At 33.8% G+C, this 24,364-nt stretch overlaps 1 protein-coding gene across 12 annotated transcripts in view; it reads left to right on the forward strand.

The window, feature by feature from the left end:
* TBL1XR1 (TBL1X/Y related 1) overlaps nt 1-24,364 on the forward strand; it is a 175,764-nt gene that overhangs the window by 131,687 nt on the left and 19,713 nt on the right. For 10 of the 12 annotated variants that reach the window (XM_079155154.1, XM_079155161.1, XM_079155162.1 and 7 more), the window contains 8 exons: nt 29-131; nt 10,572-10,717; nt 13,205-13,427; nt 14,136-14,268; nt 14,771-14,912; nt 17,513-17,576; nt 17,665-17,762; nt 18,855-18,915. In XM_079155154.1, the coding sequence (XP_079011280.1) occupies nt 74-131; nt 10,572-10,717; nt 13,205-13,427; nt 14,136-14,268; nt 14,771-14,912; nt 17,513-17,576; nt 17,665-17,762; nt 18,855-18,915 (925 nt within the window). In that variant the 5' untranslated portion in view covers nt 29-73. Of the gene's footprint in view, nt 1-28; nt 132-5,361; nt 5,473-10,571; nt 10,718-13,204; nt 13,428-14,135; nt 14,269-14,770; nt 14,913-17,512; nt 17,577-17,664; nt 17,763-18,854; nt 18,916-24,364 lie in introns of all 12 variants that reach the window. The other 2 variants (XM_079155155.1, XM_079155156.1) reach the window with 2 other exon arrangements.

A 24,364-nucleotide genomic window follows, 5' to 3' on the forward strand; every position in this document is an offset into this window, starting at 1 on the left:
AAAATAATTAACTGTGTTTTATTTTTAGGGTTATATCCTGTGTTGTGACCTCATGGTTTAAGTGGGAATAAAGATGAGTATAAGCAGTGATGAGGTCAACTTCTTGGTATATAGATACTTGCAAGAGTCAGGTGAGTACTTTTATAAAGTAAATAGGCCTCAAATTATTTTAATATTCTCAAAATAATCCTTTATGCATTTGAAATTTGTATCAGTCCAAACTGTTGAACCTTGTATGTTTCCTTAATGTCTGGACTGCCATTTTAAAGCTGTTTTACTGCATGGTTTAACTCTCTGACTCTTTCAAATATGTTGGAATCATCTCAGGCAAATATTTGTAACAACCAGTTTGTCTTTCACTGTTAAAAGGCCATTTTTATAATTTGTTATTAAATGATATTATTGCACATGTTTAATAGGAACATATAAACTCGGATATCATCAGTTTGAAAATGTATATCCAGTGTCCTCAGTTAAATGTTATTGGTCCTCATAGCAGTTAGCTAAATTAATAGTATTTTTTAAAGAAAATGCTTTACTGAGTATTATCCCACTTGATTAAATGTGTCATGGATATGAATTCTGATTAATGTATTGGACATGGTTATAAATACAGATCATTGAAAGTCATTGGAAATTAATATTAAGTAAATCAGTGATTGTCCATGTTTTTTAGATACATTAAGAGATCAGTCATAAAATAGAAGGACTACTGCTTCTATTTTACTTGACTGGATCAAGCTAAAAATGTAAAAGTAGAAGAGAAAACTTGAATATAGGTTGGGGATATGATAGTGATAAAGATAGATTGCGATGGTAAGTGCAGATTTTTTTACATGAGATGGAATCATTTAAAAATGTCAACTGTTAGAGATTGAATTTTAGAAATTATACCTTAAGTTACTGTTTTTTAGTTGTAAGTCGAGGTGTGGTAAATGAAAGATAATTTTGATCATTACATGTGAGGGAGGACAGAAGGAATAGAATAGAAATCTAAACTTCTAGGACAGTGAGCCCTTTGTTTTTGATTTTTAGACTGGAAGCATTCTCCTTATAGGGCTTAGCTAGTTGTCCTTTCAGTTTCAGGGAAAACACATAACCTTAGATCTAGACCCCATTGCTTGCTAAGATGTCCCCTGCTGTATTCCAGGTCTGAGTCTTTCTCTTGGGTGAATGTTTTCTATTCCCAAGAATCATCACTGCTCTCCCGTGAATAGTTTAGAAGATTATGACCAAGCAGGGGAAGGTCGGGGAGAGAAAGTAATAGAACAACAGATAACAACTTATTGTGAAGCTTTGAAATTAATAGATCTTGCTTTGTTTAAATTGAGAGTAAGGTAGATCTGAAAGAAGACTTCCAAATGTCAATTTGATTAAGATAAAATGATAATAAAGTGAAAAAGTAGCAATCTAGTGATTATTTTCTGTGTAACATAATTTAGTACTTTTGGTCAAAATGGAAAAGAGTTTGTTGGGTCAGAATAACACTGTACTTTATTCTTTTAAACCTGACCACCTCTTTCAGCCAGAACTTTTAGACTTTTGGACAAAAGCAAAAATTATTGTAAAGGGTAGGTAGATTGGAAATATATTATAAAATTGATGTATTGGAGAGGCAACAATTTAGGTTGAACCATGGAAGACTTTGGAGTTCAGAAACAGTTGAACAGCTCATCAGTGTTCTGCAGTTCATTCACATTTTGCTGAGGTGAAATAGGGCAAGCTAAGGTTAGAGTGTTAATGAGTGCTCAAATTTTTCCCTTACCAAGTAGAAGTTTACAAATTGTTATTTTATGTTTTCGTAAGAATATATGATGAGGAAAAAGGAGCAGTAAATCAGTATTCTGGTTTAATTTCTGATAGAGTGTCCCATGATGAAACATTATCAGAAACCTCTTTAAAGTTGCTTAAGTTCTCAGAGAAACCCCTTCTAAATTCCATGTTTTAAGGTATTTTAAATCACGTTAAAAATGAAGCAAACAGTGCAGTTTTAAAAAGCATTATATGATAGACCGATAAGTCTTAAGACCTTAAGTCCTTTAGAATTGTTTCCTGCATCATTACGTGTGCTTTTTGTTATTTAGAAACTTAAAAGTTTCTGTGTACTGGTAATGAGGTACACTAGTAAGTAACATCAACAAAAATAGAAACACCAGTACTGTAGTAAAAAAATGTAACTTCCTCTTTGTGTTATTGGGGTAGAATCAGATTCTACCGATAACATTTTAGATTATAACAGTTTTTCTAGGTATGCAGTATTAATAATATAAATTTAGGAACAGTCTTTACCAGAAGCTCTAAATTCTGATCACCTGTATCAGAATCACTTAGGAAGCAATGAGTGGGGCCCAGGAATCTGCATTTTTAAAAGGCCCCAGGTGATTCACAGGTGTAATAAAGTTTGAAAGCCAGTGGTCTCTGTTAATTGTAGGACAATTAAAACTTGAGAACAGAGTTGACATCAGGTATGTAGCATGTTCCCAATATCTCAAAGAAAAAAATAGAATTAGTAACTGTTCAAAATGAAGTAGAAAGCATGAAATGTACATTCACTGAGATTTGGAGTGTAAAACTTTCTTCTAAAGAGGAGCTGCCTCTAAGAGTGGTGTGTCTGTAGTTGTGACCAAGGTTTTACAGGAGCAGTGAGGCATATTTTTGTTACAAAGGATACCATGAGATGTTGATTTGCATTTTCTTTGAGAAACAGAAGACAGTAGAGAGTTTTTAGAATGTTATAGTTCTGTGTACTCTGGACAGCATTCAGATAGAATCCAGAATCTCACCCATAATCAAATTTCCAGAGTGTCTATAGATCTGGTTGGTTGTCACATCATGTATTCCAAAAGCTCCTTTTTGGTTCTGATCCCTAATTATGCATAAATTTTGGTAATTTTTGCAAGTAGATTTAAGTGTGGAGTAACCTGGTCCAGAATTCCTTTTCAGCGTTATTTTGGGAGTTGTGTATTTTAGTACCGTAATTTATAAGGGGTACTTTTTGAGAATTAATCATTAAATATTTAAGCAATATGACAAATTGCTTGTAGGTTATAACTTTTCTTTTGAAAGATTTAAAGCAAATATAAAAGAAACTAAAGTCTTATATTGCTTCCTTCCTTACAAAAGAGCACTGATTGAATTTGGGTGGGAGGTTTACAGAAAAGGAGCAGTCATGGCAAAGAAAGCACGTTTGCAAAGGTGTTCAAGGGGCTGGTTTGTGAAGACTTCCAAAGAAAAATAAACTTTCATCCCCTATCTAATTATCTAAACGTCTCTCAGAAACACCTTGTGAAAGTTTTGTTCTGCTTTGGTACATAAAAGCTTTAGAAATAATATTTTTCAGTAAGAATCTTATGCATTTCTTCTCTACAGTGTTTCATTTTGACCAGACTATGGTTTCTGTCTCCTGAGGGAATAAAATTGCTTACATTAGTTTAGTCTTAAGAAGGTCCTTCTCCCCAAAAATTACATAACTTCTCAGAGAATCCTTTTCCTCATTCATAAAATGTTATTCCTTGTAGAAAAGGGATTGCACTGTGATCATCAGCCTTGATTGTTTAATGGACTTCACTGTTAAAAATAAGTCATCCCCTCATACATCAAAACTCATTAAAAGTATATTTATTGTTGGGATTTTATTAAATGTTAAAAGACTTTTTTTTCCCTCAATTTTATCTCTAGAAAATGCACTCTAGCTAATTATTTGGTGCTTACCATTCTGTACTTTTATGAAGTAGACCTATATTTGTATGTATTTCCTACGGAGTAAAATACTTTTTCTCTTATGAGATGCCTTGAAAATTTAATACATTTGAAATATAGTACTGTAAGTAATTGACAGGATTCAGTATTCTCCCTTTAATTAGTGTTTGCCCACTACCATTAATTTGATTGCCCCAACAATTCATCTAGCAACTATGTACAGACAAATACTTAGAGGCATAGAGGTTATATAAAGAGTAAAATCTTTTAAATTTCCCCTTTCCCTCTTTTGCCTCACCATTGACTTTTGTAAAGTTATTCAGTTTGAATTTAGTTTTTTTCTGATGAAATTGTTCCTGGTAATTTTTTGTGAACTGTCTGGTAACTTGTTTTCTTGTCGTTTTATATGAAAATTAGTTTTTTATCTTGCTTATATTGTGTATTTAGTTTGGAGAATTCTTTATTAAACTTAAGTATCATCTTACATGTTTTAAGAGCTGCATAATATCTCTGTTGATTTTGTGCTTCATTAGTGGAAGCCAGGGAAACAGTTGCTGCTTATGATTGAAGGACTAACTGGGAGTAGCAAAAACAAAATACCTTTATTATTAAAATGAGTTATTTTCTACATTGTGATTATGACTACATGTTACTTTAAAAACCCTCATATTTTTTGAACTGAGATTTATCTTACATATATTTGCCATTTATTTGAAGGTGATGATATATATAGGCTTAAAGCATTTGATTCATGAAAGATCATCTCATTTCTCCTTCACCTTACCTCCCTCCATTGTTTACTTTTCTAACCTTTTAAAAAGACAAGGATATAGGCCTCCACTGTTATGAGATGGCATTTATTACTTTAAATGTTTTACAGGTTGAGCGTCCCTAATTGAAAACTATGAAATCCAAAATGTTTCAACATCAGCAACTTTGAGTGCCAGTAAAATTAATGCAAGTAGAAAATTCCACACCTGACCTCATGTGAATGGTTTCAGTCGAAATGCAGGCATACTAAAAATATTTCCAGACTCTGTATATAAGGCACATATGAAATACAAATGAAGTTTGATGTGGTGCGGCTTGGGAAGCTAAAGTAGGAGAATCAGAAGTTCAAGGCCAGCCTGGTCACTTGGACCATGTTTCAAAACAAGAAGGGACTTGGGATATAGTTCAGAGGTAGTGTGCTATTGGGTTCAATCCTTAGTTTACCACCTCACCTCATGCATACCACCCCCATAAAAGAAAAGAAAAGGATTTTGTGTACCAATCTGAATTCCATCCCTAGGATATATGCAAATACTTATGTATATACAAATATTCCAAAATCCAAAGTCTGACACATGTATAATCTTAAGCATTTTAGATAAGAAATACTCAGCTTGTACTTGTTTATAAGACCACACACCAAAACCATATATTATCTTTTAAATTAGAAAACATGATCAAAATCAGCAGAAAATAATATGTATGAAATTAAGGTTTTCACCTTTAATACATATAGCTCATTCATTTATCTCATTTAACTGTTAATCGATTAGCCCCATTAATGGTTAATAAAATGTCTAAAATGTCAGCAAATGACAGCGTAGTTTCTCTTGACTTGAATAAAGGTAACTGGGGTAGGTAATCATTCCTTCCTTCATACCTCACTCCCAGTGGCATTTATAAACAGACTGTAACAGCGGACTGGATGGAGTCAGGTTAACCTGGCAATCAGTAATGTGCCTCTAGCCATGAAGAACAGGAGAGAAGAGTGCTCAGTATCTGGTATGTCCACCTTCAATTATCCTTCTAATTTTTATGAGTAAATGACTAGCTACAGAAGTGCAAGTAGGTACATTGTTTTTCTTTATAATAAAATAAAAAGGTGGAGAAACCTTGATTTGACACACATAGTTGTATACTTGATCAATTAAAAGTCAACAGCAAGTACTTGTCATAAATAAGTGCCAGTAATTAAGGTACTTTTAGAACTTCCAAATCAGTTTTTCCTATTTTGTAAGCGACGTAATCAATTTTATTGAAACAGAAAATTCCTACTACACATTCCTGCTGACCTACTTATAAGGGACAAAGATCTTTTGAGGCAATTGCCAGAGTTGTTTAAATCTTAAGTTTTTAAAAAAGAATAACCAGTATATCAGGATATAAAGAAGTATATAGATTGTAGTGGCATTATAAATTGCATTTTTTTTTTTTTTTGGAAAGCAGTTTGGCAATTATGAAAATTTCCCTTAAAATGCTTTTATGTTCCATGCAGCTTTTGAGGGAATCTTTCCTAAGGAGAAAGGGGGAAAAAAAAAAGTGACAAAAGCCTTATATATACATAAAGATATTTGAGGTTAAGATTCTTTTTAAATAGTGAGCATTGAAAAAAATCAAATATCAAGCTATGGTATGAATAGTTCTTTGCTACATACGTTTATTGGTTGAATATTGTGATAGCATTAAAGTTATTTCATAAAATAGAATTTGTATAAAACATTTTTTTGTGTGGTGGTTATTTTGTTGTTATTGTTTTTGTTTTTGTCTTTTCTATGCTGGAGTTTAGATCCAGGATGACCTTACTCTCATTATAGGCAAGCACTCTACTATAGAGTTATATCCCCAGCCCTATACTGAAGGACAATACTGAGCACAAAATTCTACATTGTATATAAGTACTGGGTCTAACTCTTCAATATCCAATGTCTCCTTTAACATCCCCTACCGCCTTTCTTTTATCTTTTCTTCTTCTTTTTTGTCTTTTGGTACTGAGGATTGAACTCTGGCATTCATATTTTATTTAGAGACAGGGTCTCACTGAGTTGCTTAGCACCTTGATTTTGCTGAGGCTGGCTTTGAACTCAAGATCCTCCTGCCTCAGCCTTCTGAGCCACTTTTTACCTTTTCTGAATTCTGGATCTGGAGGGCAGAGTTAGAAATAGGTTTCTGGTTGCCTGGGGGAGAGGTGTGAGTGGTGATGTGAACAGGAATGCAGTTTTTCTGATCTGAAGTTTAATAGGACTTTGAATAAAATTTTAAAGCTTTGCCTTAAAAAAAATTCTTTTGGTCTGGTTCAGACACCCTATATCATAACAATGGTGTTCAAAGTCCATATTCTTATTTCTTTGCTCCCTGTTTGCAAAGTAGAGTTACTGGTTCTGGAGAACTGATTCCCATTCAAGAGCAGGATCTCTAATATCACAAGGGAAGGCACTTTCTGAAACAGGAAATACAGAAAATAGTTGTTTTTTGATCCCATGTGTAACATTGCATCCACATGCATGCACACACCTGCTACTATATGTGGCTGTCACAAACTATTATTGCATACCTAACTTCATGGTTTTCAGCCTTATTGCCTCTAGAGCCTCTCTTCTTGTTTCCTAAATCTTACTTACCCTATTCAGTATTATAGAGGTTATTATTCATGTCATATTTGCTTTTACTCCTGAAAAGAAACATGCGGTATTCTGACTGCTGGATTTCATGCTACATTTCATTAGTTCACATTTTTAGATGATCCCTTTTGCCTTCTGTTGAAAAAGGCAAAGCTGTCCCTGAAAAAGTTTTTTCTGCAAATATATTTACAGATAAATGGGGATTTTTTTGTTTTTTCCTGGCATAAAACTGGTTCAAGTTTTAGTTTGTTTTTCAAGGAAGAGTCAAGCCATATGCTTTTTTAGAGTCACAAAATTTTAGATACCCCAAAATACATTATGGTAGAATTGCATTCTCATTTAACATGTTTATTGAATTACTTGGTAAGCCAGGTAACCTGCTAGTTTTCCATAATTAAAGGATTACTAGACTTAAACCCTTTACTTAGCCGGTTCAATCCAGTAGTCAAACATGTTCGTAAACCATAGAGACACAGGTGATAACTATTCAGTGTGGCTGTTGATATACATATGCAAATGATCAAATTGACAGGAGAAACAATTAACCCTGGGGTGTTGAAAGAAGACTTCACCTCTGTTCATATAGGAGAAAAGAACATAGGAATGAAAAATGCAAGATTCAGAGGCATGTTGCAGCACAGCATATTCAAGATGTTACATGTAATTTGCCATCACTTAAATTTAACATACCATTGAAAAAAGATGGGATTTGTAGAATTGAGAAGATGAGGTTTGAGAGTAGATAGAGCCAGATTACAAAAATTACTGTATGCCATACTTAGGAGTTTGGCTTATATTATGAAGTCCAAGGGCATCATTAGAAGTGTTCAAGTAAGAAGTGACATATCACATTGATTTTACACATCATACTCTGGCAGCAAGTGTGGCAGATGTGCTGAACTAGGGAAAAAAGAAGAAAGGAACTTATGGCAATAGTAGTCCAACCAAAGGATGTTGGAAACTAAGGTTTTGGTAGAAAAGAACAGGTGAGTCAGAGTCTAGAGAAGGTAGAGTGATGGAATTTGGAGGTAAAATGACAGAACTTGGCAAATGGTCGAATGCCAGAGGCCATGGGAGAGGTGGGAATTTTATGACTAAGACTTTTAGGTATTTTAGTGAGGCCAGAATTTTCTAAGGAAAAAAAATTAAGAGAAGAAGAAAAGTAGTTTTGAACATGATGATTCTAGGTTGCCGTGTCTTGCTCTGACTTGAAATAGGAAGAGAACATTATAATTGAGCATGTAAATGTGGAACTTCTCTAGGGTAACATTAATGGGAAGTGCCATAGTAGTGCTAATGACTACTTCAGAGTTGTTTTATTACTATTGAGGGCATCCTGAGCACATCTGCAGTAACTTGAGATGCATGTGAGTTTCTAAGACAGAAGAATTTCAAGATGTATGCAGCATCTGTGGGCACAGTTCTACCTGAAACTCTTAAGATATTCTTAAGCATAGTAATACTTCAAGTTTAAATTATGAGCAAATTAAACAGGGTTTTAATGTAGCAATTTTGATTAAATTGTACCCATGAACAGAATATACAGAAATTATGGACTTTGTATAATTTTTAAATCTTAAGTCAACACATTTTTAAAACCCTGGTGCCTAAGATATAATGTTTCATGTGCTGTATAATGCCACTTTCTCGGAAACTGAGTTGAACACAATACAGTGGTGTAATCTTTTATTCTGTCAGGAGCAGGTTATCTTTGACCATGTTCTGACTTTTTTTTTTCTTTCTTCCTTTTCTTTCTTTCTTTCTTTTTTTTTTTTTTTAATTAAAGTAGGTTGTATTTGAATTTGAATCCTTACTCTCCTACTTAGAGGCTGTTTTCCCCATCTGATATTTCAGATGAAAACATAATAAAATCTGTATATGTGAATGGCAGCTCGCACATTGTGTTGGCCCTCTATAAATGGTGTCTTCTAAAAGTTGTTAAATCTCTGAATTACTTCGCTTCCCCCCCCCCATACTTATGATTTATTGAAGAAGTTATTTAGGCAGTAGCAGGTATTAAAAACAGGAATCTCCAGCCTTACTGCTTGTGGATTTCATTGCTGTATCTCACATCCTTTCTCCCAATCCTCCTGAGTCCCTAATCTTAACTTTCTACTCTGGCAATTTGAAATCTTCTCATATTCCAGGAGTTATGGGTTTCTTGATAGAACAGTTTTAAATGGTGCTCTCCCCCCCCATTGGTATTTAAAAAAAAAAAGAAAAAATTTTTTTTTGTGTGAACTCAGATTCAGCTGAAAACTGTAAAAGTGTTTAATCATATTAATCTTGGCTGTGGTTGAAGTCAGAAGTTTAAAAATTAAGGTCTTTTAAAGGTAATATCTTTTTATTTACCTCTCCCTCTGCTGGTGTTTATGGATGTGGAAGGGTAGGTGTTCCAAGGAAAGAGGAGAGCCCTGAAGAAGATCAACTTAGTTGTGCTTTGACTAGCTGAACAAATTAAAATATTTCCTAGCCACCTGCCATTTGTGACCCCGCCCCCCCATGGGTGTTTTACTGTTAATTGTTCATAGGTGACAAGACCCTAAAGGTAGGAGCACAAAAGACAAAAAGCCATGTACTAAGCACTGAAAAACTAGGATAAATTGTTGTTGTGTAGATTAAATCAGTTTAACCAGGAACCAAACTCATTCATTTACTTTAGTTCAAAAATTTCTTAAAATTCTGAGTGATGTGTACAAATAGATTTGTTTTACAAGACTTATAAAATTGCTACTTAGTGATGAAATATGATGAATATTTTGTTAAATACAACAACCCCTCTTGGGTCTGTCAGTTTCCTAGAACTTTACATTTGAGTATGGACTAGACTTTCATAAGAAATAAGACCAACTAAAGAGATTTTTCTTACGTGAATATTCTGGTTTTTAAGTATTTCAAATTAGAATAATTGTAAACACTCAACTTATACATAAAAAAGAGATTTAAATTTAGAATTTCATTGTTAAATTTGCTTTCATTATATTATAGTTTGTCTTTTGTTTCTTAAGTAGTTTGAAAAAGCTGCAATATATTGAAGGTGTTGGACAGTTTATATGTAGAAAATCAAACACACTGTGGAAATATTAAATGTCAGTCTTCTGTGGTCTCAATTATCCTGAATGAAGTAATTGAATCACATGATTTCCAAAGGCTTTTTTAACTTTTGAAATTGGATGCTTTTTGTTGAGGAAAGTTATGTGTCACTGGTAAAGTTTAGAAAATTTGAAGCCAAGCAATCCAGTCAGTACTGGAAATTTTGAAGAGTACTTTAAGTAATTTAGAAGAAAAAGAAAGTATACATAAAAGCTACCATGTTTAGATTTGGTATTTCTTTTGTTTAAAGCATATTTCACCTTAGCTATCATTCTAGGATTTAAATGATGGAATACAATTTTGAAAGATTATAGAGGTCTTTTAATTCATGTCATGTAGCATGTTGTCACTAGAAAAATAAGTCCTCATACATTTTTCTTTTGCTTTTAGGATTTTCTCATTCAGCATTTACCTTTGGTATAGAAAGCCATATAAGTCAGTCTAATATAAATGGTGCACTCGTCCCACCTGCTGCATTGATTTCTATCATCCAGAAAGGTCTGCAGTATGTAGAGGCAGAAGTTAGTATTAATGAGGTAAGGCAGAATTATTTCAATACTAATTCTTAAATGTGTTCTTAAATTTGTTGTCATGTCTGTTTGCTCTTTCAGTGTCCCTCACTTTTTGCTTCACTGGCTTAACAGAAATGATGGGTGTTATCCCTATTGTATCAGGTTTTTCAGGCAAGGCATGTTGGATCACAGAGGTATAAGGACCATTATCTATAATTTATTTTCCTTAATACGTTTTTATAAGTAAGCAGTAGGAAATGATTTTCATTAACATGCCAGCATTGTACTGAAATACTGAGACCAAATCGATGGTGGAGAATTGGAAACTCAATGTTATTTGGATATACCCTGATTTTGGAAGCAATTTATAATTGAAGCCAACTCTCAACATTGTCTAAGATCCACATATGAAGTAGTTTGTTTAGTTCAGGTGTCAGCACACTGGTGCATGCACAAGGCAAATCGCATATGTCCCTGATTTTATAATGTTTTAGAACACAGACACAGTCATTCATGTATGTCTTATATAAGCTGCTTATGACAGAATTTAGTAGTTGTGATAGAGACCTATGGCCTGAAAGGTCTAAATTAATAATTACTATCTGGGCTTTCACAGAAGTTGGCACACCTCTGGTCTAAGTTAACATTTTCATGCATGGTTAGGACTCAGAACATGTGGAGCTTTTTTCTTTATTTTCATTTGAGAGATTAAGTTGTTCCTGTTTTGCTAGAATTTAGCTGAAACACCTATGATTTCTATATCTGTTTATTAATACGTAGTATACTAAAATTGATTTAATTATTTATGGATTTCCTCATTCCTATGATTTAAAAAATCCATTAGTACTAATTTAAATATGTTCTCATTGTCTTTTAGCACTTTCTCTTTCAAAATATACTTTATTGCAAAGGGCAATAAGCAGGTTTCACCACCCGCCAGAGGCGAAGTCTCAGTTTAGCTGAAAAATTTTGTCTGAATTTATCCTAATATTCCACAATGTATCTGTGTTGGTTTTAGTCGTTTGTATTTATGTTAAAATGTTTTTTCCTGTCCTCAAATAGTTCAGAATAGTCTAATTCAGAAAGATGTGCCTTGAGTTTTTGTAACTCAACATGTCCCATAATGTCACTATAGATTATCAATAGCACTTATTCATCAGTTTAAGTGAACAGGCTTCACATATGCCTGTTCCTAACTAATTTGCATTGTTTGTTTCTTACTTGCTCATTACTGTGTCTGTTTTGTACTCACTGGAGAATTTTATTAATTGTGAACTTCCTAATGTTAATAAGTGGAGCTTTGGAAATTTTAGCAGTTTCATCAAAACAAAAAGCATTAACCTGTGTTATGATGGAACCTCTCAAACATCAGTGCAGCAAAGTCTTACTGGAAAGCTTGTTAGTCCCTGATTGCTGAGCCTCCCTTCAGAGATTTGATTCCATAGCTTTGATTCTTTGTCCCCTCCCCCCCAAGTTGGGGATTATTGATCAGGCAAGTACTTTGCTGCTGAACTACACCCCCAGCTCCTAAATTTACATTTCATATAAGCTACCAGGTGATAGCCTTGCTGTTGGTACTTTGATAGTATTTTGAGTAGTACTAGGTTAAGGGATCCCAGCTGCCATTGACTAGCTCTATAACTTAGTCTTTAAATCTTACTGTGCTTGCATTTCAGCATTAGTAAAATGAGATGTTTATATGGTATGATCTGAAGCCTATTTCTGCTTTAATATTTTAGTCAAATCACAAGGAACTTATGAGTCCAGCCAAGATATTTTTAAAGTTTTTGGTTTTATAAAGAAGTGTAATTGCTCCTCATTATCCTCATGGATTGTTTCCATGACCCCCAACAGGTACCAAAAATCTGTGAATGCAAAGTCCCTTATATTAAATGGTATAATAGTCACACATACCACACACATCATTCTTTATTCTTTTAATCATCTCTGGTACTTAGGATGATGAAAGTGCTACGTAAGGAATTGTTCTATATTGTTTAGGGAATAATGACAAGAACAAAGGTTGTGCATGTTCAGTATAGGTTTAATTTTTGACCTAAATATTTTCCATCCACGGTTGTTTGAATCTATAGATTTAAACTTGTGGACACAGAGGATCAACTGTATCATGTGGCACTAAGCCACTTAACATTGTATAACTATTCCATATTGGTTATCTTTTTTTGACAAACAGAATTTTGGAATCAAAACCTTTGTACCATCAGGGCATACATTCCATTGTTATTTTCAGTTTTCAGCATTGACCCCTTATATTTCAACTGCACCTGTGCAACGTTTATTAACATGAGCTAAGTGAAGATGAAAATGTAAATAGCCACTTGGAGTTGCCTCTTGAAGTTTCCCTTTGTCCATTCTTCCTTGCATGAGTTCAGAGAATTATCTGAAAATGTATTTCATGGAATGAAGATTTTCATTTCTGCTGTTGACTAAATATAAGTAACCCTAAATACTACTTTTTATTTCTCCTCTCTTATGATTTTCTAAATCCAGGATGGTACCTTGTTTGATGGTCGACCCATAGAGTCTCTGTCCCTGATCGATGCCGTAATGCCTGATGTTGTACAAACAAGACAACAAGCTTATAGAGATAAGCTTGCACAGCAACAGGCAGCAGCTGCTGCAGCTGCTGCAGCTGCCACCAACCAACAAGGATCGGCAAAAAATGGAGAAAACACAGCAAATGGGGAGGAGAATGGAGCACATACTATAGCAAGTGAGCTAAAAGTTTGTAAAGACTCTTTTCAGGGAAAATATTTTGCTGTACTGAAATGTTCCATGTTCTAAATTGAAATAACTTAATCTGTTTTCGTTTATACAAGCTTGTTCCCCTAACTTCTTTCAGAGTTTGGTTTTTTAAAGTTCCACAAAGCTAGACTTATTTTATTGGTTTTATTTTCTTTTTAAAATGTTTAGAAACTGCTGCTTCAGCTTTTAAATGAATTTTTGCATCTGCATTTAATTTGTAAATAAAATTTGTGAGGCTATTTATTAACACATAAAGTAAAGCTCTCACACTGAGATATAAAGGTGATTCTAAATGTTATAAGAATGATATCAGCAGCCCCTACTGGCAGAAACACAGAATGGTTTTCCTTCATATTATATTTAATTCAGACCATTATTTTAGCCATGTATAGGTCTACCTTTTTTCAGTCCTTCTCTTCCTCACCCTTACTCCCTCCACTCCTCTAAAGTACTCACATGCATGTTTTTAAAAACAGTATTATCATACTTAAGTTAGGAATTTATTTTCCATGTGTCAAAGACTGTGTGTCACAATCATGTTAAAGTTAACTTGACATAGCAATAAATAAAGTTACACTATATATTGTAAAGGAAAATATTTGCTGGTTAAATACCCACACCCCCTGTGTTGTTGTATTACCTAACTGGAGTTTTCTACTTGTTTTTCATGGTACAGATAATCATACTGATATGATGGAAGTGGATGGGGATGTCGAAATTCCTCCTAATAAAGCAGTCGTGTTACGGGGCCACGAATCGGAAGTTTTCATCTGTGCCTGGAACCCTGTTAGTGATCTCCTAGCATCAGGGTGTGTTTCTTATAGTGATTTTATTATACTTTTTTAATGTAGCTCACTGAATGGATAACATAAATGTATTATAAAATGTATTATTTACATTTCTCAGGATTTCTCATTACTTGTGGTCATTTTTTGCCTCAGTAAATCTTTATTCCTTCATAAAGTAATTTTAGAATCTTTAATTGAGCTTCTTACTTCAAGAACGCTTCGGGGGTGCTGGGGAGGTAGCTCAGTCGGTAAAGTGCCTGCCTTGCAAGCACAAGGCCATGGGATCAATTCCCAGCATCACAAAAAAAAAAAAAAAAAAAAAAAAAAAAAAAAAAAAAAAAAAAAAGAAAGAAAAAAGAAAAAAAAGAACGCTTGGGGGCCCCAAAACATACAATGGGGAAAATGCCAGAAATAAAAATCCCTTGTAGTCTACTTTTTCTTAGCTTTTTAAATAATAAGATATAAATATGTTGCTTTGATTCTGGGATTCTTGAGAATTTAAAATACATTTCATACTTTGTAGGTCTGGTGACTCAACAGCAAGAATATGGAATCTTAGTGAAAATAGCACTAGCGGCTCCACACAGTTAGTACTTAGACATTGTATACGAGAAGGAGGGCAAGATGTTCCAAGCAACAAGGATGTGACATCTCTAGATTGGAATGTGAGTATCACTATATCGTCCATGATGGATGTACTTACTCTAGTATACTTGACCTCTTAGAATCTCAGCTCTAATAGCTTTTGTCTATTCAGATATTTTTGGATTTCACTAAATAGTAACAACTGGAAGTCCTCACCCAAATATGGTGTTAAACACAAAGAATGGCCCTGCAGTAGTCAGACCAAGGTTCAACTTCCTAGCTCTTCAGTATTTCTGGCAGCATAACCTTGGTAAAAATGTTACTCAACTGTAAAGTAGAAGTATGAGAATTGTACTAAGGTAAATGAGGTATAATTGATGAAAATCCTTAGCATAAATAACAGGCAACACTCTAAAACCTCAACACTCTGAAACCTCAACAATTGAGTCCTTTGTTGGGAGTAAGTGAAGTATGTGTAGAAAAACATGTTTCTCTTTATGCTATGAAGTGATAAAATTTCATTGCTAACTCTCTTTTAGTGATCATTAATCCAGATTAATTCCAAGGTTTATTCCAGCTGTAGAAATCTTATAATTCTTCAACTTTCTGTATGATTCAACATTTTTTAGGATTACTAGACTACTCTGACTTAGCATAGTGTGTGATTTCCTTGTTGATAATGTCTTTACCCATTCAATATCAAAAACATTTCTTACCTGTGCAACCCTTCTCCTCAGAAGTCAGATGTCCTTTCCTCTGCAAGTTAGCATCCTTTCTTTCTCTGGACTCTGTTCAACTTATTTTGTGGGATTCTCCAAAGAATCTTCCAGAGCTGGAGATGCGATTCTGCGGTAGAGTGCTTCCCTGGCATATGTGAGGCCCTAGGTTTGATCCTCAGCTGGCAGGGATGGGGTGAAGTTGTGGGGAGGAGAACCAAAGAATCTTCCAAATCTTTGTGGTTCGTTTTTGTCTTTGTTTTTTGTTTTTTAAAATCAGGGATTGAACCCAGGAAAGCTTAACCCCTGAGTCACGTCTCCAGCCCTTTTTATATTGTATTACAGACAGGGTCTTGATAAGTTGCTTAGGGCCTCACTAAGTTGTTGAGGCTGGTCTCGAAACTGCAGTCCTCCTGCCTCAGCCTCCTGAGCCACTGTGTTTATAGGCATGTACCACCCACCACGTATGGCCCAAATCTCATTCTTAGGAATGAGATCTATCTTTAAAAATTATTATCCCAGCTAAAGATTTCAGTTTCTGTGGGATTCTTCCAAAACCCATGACTAGATCTTTTTAACATTCACACCAAAAATTTTCTGTAATGTCTTTACCCTGCTATAAAGTACGTGTTGATAATCATAAAAATTCAAAGGTGTTTAACACATTGCTATTATTTTTGTTATAGCATTGAAACTAAGAATTATCTTTTTAATATAGGTTGCTCTTACTATATTTTAGGTAAAAGCCCTTACAACTTTTTTTTTATGTTTACGTGACCCAGTGACTGTGTCAGTTTAATGAAATTTGCAGTTTACACTAAAAAGGATGGATAATGAACAGTAATCTATTTAACTTAACTGTAAACTATAGTTTATAAAGTGTGGACTTTTCATAAACAGTATATTTTCCATTAAATATACATGTGTATGTATTCTCCTTTTGATTGAGTGGTCCGAGAATGAAAACATTCCGGAACCTGTAGTTTAAAGGAAACTTGACATTTTTCCTTTTGGCTTCAGCATGGCTCCATCTTCTTCAGATAGAGTCCTGAGGGATTTTTCAGATGCTAGCAGAACTCCTGTGAGTCCCAGAACCAGTGTTTGTTGTCACTTTCCTGTACTGCTTAATGACTTGAGGGGGCTGAAATAGGCAGTCTTGTTTCGAATGTCCTTATCAGAAGCATCAAGAAGATGCCAAGGAAGGTAGGATTTCTGTATCTCCAGTAGTATTTTCCCATCCCAGCAATAGTTTTCAGTGCTGGTTCACCATTATACCATCAAGGCAAGACACAGCAAGGAAATACAAGTTTAGAGAAATTAATATGGACTTTTCTTCATGGCAAGGTACTCCTGGGCAAATATGCAGATTTCATTGAATAAAGCCTGCACTCTCTTTCTTAGTGTTTCCCTTTTGTTCTTTTTATTAGTGAGTATCTCATAGTGGGATGTTATTAGCAAATAAAAGAAACAGTGTTCTAATAATTTGAAACAGCGATATTGTTTGGAACACATGCTTTGTTTAGAAAGTAAAGAATTTAAAGGGAGAGTCATTAAAAGTTCCAGTTGTATGAAAATATTTTGGAAGATTGTGATTTTTTTATTAAATCATTGTAAAACTAACAATCTTAATGTCCTTCCCAGTCCACCACCCTGCCTCTATCTGTAGTCATGTACATATGAGAACACAGCAGACCTGTGAATATTCATGAGAATAATATTGTCCATTCTGTCCCAGTAGTAACCTGTCATTGTTCAGATTTGACTGTGAAACTCAGAGAGAACACTAACTTCGCAGCATGAAGGGTGTTATGTAGGCCTTTGGTGGATTCATAAATAAACCTGCTAAGTTTTGAAGCAGAGAATGTCAAGAGTGTGCTGTACCAGGAATTTAAACATGAAGTATTTTAATAACAAGTTAATGGCCTTTCTGAGTATATAATGAAGGAAGTGTTTTTCTCTTACAGAGTGAAGGTACACTTCTAGCAACTGGTTCATATGATGGATTTGCCAGAATATGGACTAAAGATGGTAAATGAAGTGTTTTTCTTTTTACTATGTTGTTGATCTAAGTTGCAAAGTTTGAAATAATTTTAAAGTTTTTCTTTTTGAATTTTAGGTAATCTTGCTAGTACCTTAGGGCAGCATAAAGGCCCTATATTTGCATTAAAATGGAATAAGAAAGGAAATTTCATCCTAAGTGCTGGAGTAGATAAGGTAAATGCACATCAAACTAAATTCTATAAAGGTTAATGTATTGCATAGTATAATTGAAAGTAAAATTTTTTCTTTTCTGCTAATCATGTAAATAAAACAGTGACATTTGGAAAGTTCAAGTAGGTTTTCTATCAACTTATTTCTGAATCTACTCATTTTATCCTTTCTTTTTTATCTGTATGACCACTTCTCATTTTTGTTGGAATTTGAACCATAATGAAATAACATGCTTTTACTTCCCTAATAAATCTCATCAGTGAATGGCTCTGGAGTGATTCCAAGGCAAATCCTAGAGACAGTCTGTTATCTTGGAGCCAGTATGTTAGCTGAATTGGTGCTTAATTGAAACTGTAAGAAACATAGGTCCTGACTAGTTTTCTTCACCTAACTAGCTGGGTGTACATACGTGGGCTTAAAATATGGCCTCCTTCCAACTTCAGTTCCTTAGGTTATCTCCTCCACCAGACCTCATAATAACCAAGGGTTTAAGATTATTTAAATCTAGGACAGAACATTTTGTTAATAGTTAACTATGTGTGATGTCAGGGAAGTAGATTTGGGCTTTTATATTCAGTTAAGAATGAAAAAAATGACAAGAAAAGAAGTATGGAATTGGAAGAGGAAAGTCACTACCATCAACAGTACTTAAGTTCCCTGTTTTAAATATTGTCAAAATTAAAGCTGCCTTTTTTGGTAAATGCGAACTTTAAAAATCTTTGCGTATTGAGAACTAACTGATTTTATTATTAACCACATTACAACTCAACTACTATCAGAATCTTACATTAAATACACTATTACAGTGAAGTTCATTAAGTAATCCAGTAATTCCTACCTCTTTGTTGACAATCAGTAATTGTTATTTGAAGTAAATTGATGAAAAATCACGAGGGAAAAATTAAACTGCTTAATGTTCATTCCTCCTAAAATGGAGTATATATAACAATGTTTTACTATTGGCAGTAAAATAAATTATTTAAAATTAAATTCAAACATTTCATACTGCTTTGATGCAGTTAGGCATCTAATTTATGTATTTATGATAAATTCCTTTTAACTTCATAGCGAAATTTGTTTTTCTTTTAATCTTAGACTACAATTATTTGGGATGCACATACTGGTGAAGCCAAGCAACAGTTTCCTTTTCATTCAGGTAAATCTTTGCAGTTTATATAAAACTGGAGCTTTCTTGCATTTTTCTGATTTAACTTTTAGTAGTACATAATTCATTCGAAATCTTGAAATATCATGTCAGTCTTGTTATTAGGCCTTTTAGGAGCTGACATTCCATGACATTCTGATTGCTAATTGTCAGAGGATCATAAGATGTTTTCTGTGAAGTGTACCATAAAGAAAGCATCTGTAGCCTGGTGCAATTGGGTATGGTATTATTTAATGGAAAGAACATAGGTTTTTGAGTGAGAAGATCTGGGTTCAGATGTCAGTTCCACTTCACTTCGCAAGTTTTATGAGTGAGCAAGTCACTTAACCTTTCTGAACCTCATTTTCACTCTAACTAAGGAATAATAATGTTTATTTGCTATGAGGATAAGATTAAATGGTGCATAGGAAAATGTTATATAAACTTCTATTAATTTAGGTACTGTCATTTTCTTGTTTTTGAGTCTAAGTCAGTCCTCCTGTGTACATGAAATAAAAAATCAGGCTTTTCAAGTGTTGTTAGAATTGTGGTGTCTTAGGTGGATTTCTCTTTAAAAAAAAAATAGCAATCCATCCTGCATGGTATAGACCACATGCCAGGGCATGCAGCTTAATGAGTGAGAGAACTGAATTAGTACCCTTATTCCCTTTTAGCCTAGAACCTTTGTGCCTGCCTTCAGTGAATTTCTTGACTGCAATGACCAAGTTAGGTTAACTGCAACAAAATGCCTAATGATTATCAGAACAACAATTTTAGTGCTACCTGATTTAGCAGCTGCTTTCAGGATTTTGTTGTGGTTGGAAAGAGTTTTTATCCGGAGGCTAACATATAAGATAGCCCTGGTTTTTATCAAATCTTTAGTTACATTTGGTTTCCCAAAGAGATAGTGGCATAACATCACCTTTGAAACCTTTGAAAAGTAAAATGCAGCATCAGGCATTTTACTTTTTTGTCTGTTTCTATTTACTTTGAGGAGACAAACCAAATAAGACACAAAATGATTTTTTGGAATAACTTGGTTTGCAAGTATTTGTTAAACATTAAACAATTCTGCTTGAGTGAAGCTTATCATGCTAATAAGCATTAACACATCAGTTTTTGCTTACCTGATTTACTTGCTTTTTACCTTCATTTCTAGTCCTCCCCCAGATTGACTCTGGATATTCATCAAAGTTTCTCATACATCCTAGGACTAATATTAAGTTGAAATAAATATATGTATACCTTGTTACTAGCTACCATGTAATGACTACTAGCTGTACTAGAGATGGTCCACTTTGTGTACATTATTATTTTGTTGTTATTGTTAATTTTGTTTTAGTACCAGGGGTTGAACCCAGGATGCTTTACCACTCAGCCACATCCCCAGCATCACACGTACCCACGTGCCCTTTTTATTTTGAGACAGGGTTCTCCTTAAGTTGCTGAGGCTGACTTGAACCTGCCATCCTCCTGCCTCAGCCTCCAGAGTCACTGGGCTTACAGGCATGCACCAACTGTGCCTGGCTTGTGTACGTTAGTGTCTCAGCATGATGAGGGAGATAGTGTGGAAGGCATGTTACATATAAATTTATTATATTTAGACACATAGCTTTGAAACCACAACCATCCTAAAGATAATGAATACATTGGTTACCTTGTAAAATCTCCTTCTGCCCCTTTTTAATATTACTGTCCTATCCCCAGGCAACCACTGATGATCTTTTTTTGTTTGTTTGTCTGTTTGCCACCAGAGATTAATTTATATTATGTAAATGAAATCATTGTACATACTTTTTTTGGTCTGAGTTTCACTCTGCATAATTATTTTGAATTCTTCCATATTGTAACAAATGTCAATGTTATATTCCTGTTTATTGCTAATATTCTTTTTTGTGCCTGTACCACAGTTTGTTTACACAGCTGTTGATGTCTTCTGTGCAAATAACCAGAAATAGAATGGTAGTTTCTTATCAGCTTAAACATTCATCCACTACATGATATAGCCAGACTGTTTTAGAAAATGGTTTACATTCATCTTTCCATGTCCTTTCCATTGCTTGGTCTGAGGTCATTTTTTAAAATTGTAGCCACTTGAATAGTTGTGTAGTGGTATCTCACTGGTTTTAATTTGCATTTCCTAATGACTAGTGATGTGGATCATCCTTTCATGTGCTTCTTTGTCATGTCTATATCATCTTTGATAAAGCATCAGTTTGAGGCTTTTTATTTATTTAATTGGGTAATTTTCCTAATAATGTTTGAGTTATTTATACTTCTAAGTTACAAGTCCTTTATCAAGTTTATATTTTACAAATATTTTCTACTAGTCTCCAGCTTATCTTCACATTCTTTTATCAGTATCTGTCAAAGACCAGTAGTCTTAGTTTCACTGAATTCCATTTGTTAATTTTTTATGTATCATATTTTCAATGTCACACTCATTTCTCTTTTTATTTTCTTAGAGTGGAAATTGAGTTCATTGATTTGAGGGTGGGGTACCAGGGATTGAACTCAGAGCTCTCAACCACTGAGCCACATCCCCAGTCCTTTTTTGTATTTATTTAGAGACAGGGTCTCCCTGAGTTGCTTAGTGCTTTGCTGTTGTGAGTTCATTGATTTTGGTACCTTCTTTTGTAATAAAGGTATTTAGTGCTCTAAATTTATCTTTAACTACTATTCAATGCCCTCCCAATATTTGCCATCCCAATTTTTTAAAAAATATACTTTGTGTTTTTATTCAGTTCAAAATACTTTCTGACTTAATTTTGATTTCTTCTTTGGCTCCATGGGTTATTTAGAACTGCATTACTTGGCTTCTGAGTATTTGGGTATTTTCCAGAGATCTTTCTAATACTGATTTCTAATTTAATTCAATTGTTCCTTATAAATGTCATTTAGACCAATTTGTTTTAAGTTAGATTGTTGTTATTAACAACCTTTCCCCCTGTTAATGTTCTGTGCTTTGAAACCTCCTTCAGTGTTAATAAAGCCATTCCAACTTTCTTTTAATTAGAATTGACATGGTATATATGTTTTCCCATTTTGCTTTCAATCTTTTGATGTTAGTATGTGTATCTGTTTGACATAGATAACATAGTTGAGTTCTGCTTGTTCATTTAGTCTCACATACTTTGCCTTTTTTATTATTGTATTTAGACTGTTTACATTAAATGTGATTTGTGATATGGCTACATTTAAATTCACTATATTTCTGTTTATCTTTTTGTTTCATTTCTGTCTCCATCTGGATTAATTGAATATTTTTATGATCTCATTTTTTCTTTTTCCATCTGTTAAATGTAATTCTCTATTTTATTTTAGTGGTTGCATTAGGATTTATAGTGTATACTTTTAATTTATTTTTGGTAACCTCGAAGTAATATTTAAAATGGGATACATATATGTAATTGACTTATAGCTGTCATTTGCTACACATTTCATTCCTTTGTGTAGGTAAATATTTCCATCTGGTATCATTTTTTTTCTTGCCTCAACATTTCTTATAGTGCAGGTGTGCTGATTATGAATTCTTTAGCTTTATAAGATTGGAAAAAGTCTTTATTTCTTTTTTTTGAATCTGCTGTTTCACCTTTGTTGCTAATTTGCCTTTTTTCCTCTGACTACTCTTAAGATTTTCTCCTTACCACTGATTTTGAACAATTTGAATATGTTGTTCTTTCCTTGTTTCTTATCATTGAAGGTCATTAAGCTTCTTGGATCATGTGGTTTATAGTTTTCTTCAAATTAGAAAAAATTTTGACCATTATTTTTTCAAATATTTTTCTTTTCTTTCCCTAACCCCCCCCCCCCCCTTTTATTTTTGGCCTGAGATTCTCATATAGGTTAGTGGCTTCAAGTTGTCCCACAGTACACTGATGATGTATTCTTTTCTTTTCTCTTCTGTTGTTTTCCCCTTCCCCTTCCCTTCTTTCCAGTGTTCTCTCTGGTTTTTATTTTGGACAGTTTTTATACTACCTTCTGGGTTCACGTGTCTTTTTGTCTTCAGCTTCTAAACTGCATTTTATCCCATCCACTACACTTTTCATTTTACTTGTAGTTTTCATCTAAGTTTGATTTAACATATTTCATTCTCTACTTTATTACGTATGTAGTTGCAACTGCCTTTATGTCTTTGCTCAATCTAGTACCTGTGTATCTTATAGATTACTTTCAATGAATTGATTTTTTTCTCTTCATTTTTCTCATGTTTTCATGTATCTTTGCATACCTGGTATTTTTGTTCTTTGTTTTGGGTGGTACTGGGGATTAAAGTCTTATGTTTGATTGGAAGTAATACATTGTTAATTTTGCCTTGTTATTTACTGAATATTTTCATATTTTTATAAACATTTATGAAATTTATTCTGGGACACAGTTAACATTACTTGGAAATGATTTGTTCCCTTTGGGTCTTGTAACACTTCTTTAAGTGCACTGAAACAGTGCTCAATGTAGAGTTAATTATTTTTCCACAACTTAGGTAAGAACCTTAAGTGTCCTCTAATAATCCACTACTCATGAAGTTTTCTAAGTCTAGAAACTGGTGGCTACAGACACCATTCCCACCCTTGAGTGACTAGCATTGTTTCATCTAATCATTTTGAGTGGTTCTTGCCCATCCTCAGCTAGTTTGTTGATAAAACTTGTGCTGATTGGTGCTCAACTGAATACCTGGGCAGGATCCACTGTAGAGCTTCAGAGTTCTCAGTTTGCATAGCTTTTCTTCCTTTTATCACTCTGTACTGTGAATTCTAGCTGCTTTGGGCTCCCTGGACTCTTTACCATGAGAGTTCTCTTCCCTGTGCTAAGTCCTGGAGATAGATATAGATATAGATATAGATATGGAGTTATTGCTTAATGATTACAGAGTGTCTTTCTGTTGTGTTTTTAAAAAGTTTTGAAAAATTGATGATACAACACTGAATATAATTAATACCACTGAATCATACATTTTAAAGTTAAAATGACAGATTTTATGTTATAAGTAGTTGGCCACAAATTTTAAAAATTAATAATGTAACGATCCAAAAACTTTGAACATATATGCTTTAAATGAGTGAATTATATGTCAATAAGGCTGATTTTTTTTTTTTTTTAAAGCAAATCATTAATAGGTTCTTTTAGGTTTCCACATAGGCTTTTTTTTTTTTTTTCTTTGCAAAAATTATGGAGGCTGCAGGGGTTAATGAAAGTAAATCAGAATGTGAGAGAGAAATTTTAATCTCAGCTCCAGGATTTATAAAACTTATATAACCCTGGCAAAATTAATTAACTTTTCCTAACCTCTTTTATCACATGTAAAATGAGACTGTAATAGTGAACAGATCTCTCATTTATCAGGTACATTTTATGTTAAAGATGTAGTCCTGAAGAACTTGTACCATCTAGACATTTTAGGAAGATATTAAAGTAAGAACTTCTATGTTCTTAGGTTCCATCAACTGTGTGCATTGTAATT

The sequence above is a fragment of the Sciurus vulgaris genome (genome assembly GCF_902686455.1).
Source record: "Sciurus vulgaris genome assembly, chromosome: 10".
In the NCBI taxonomy this organism is placed as follows: Eukaryota; Metazoa; Chordata; class Mammalia; order Rodentia; family Sciuridae; genus Sciurus; species Sciurus vulgaris.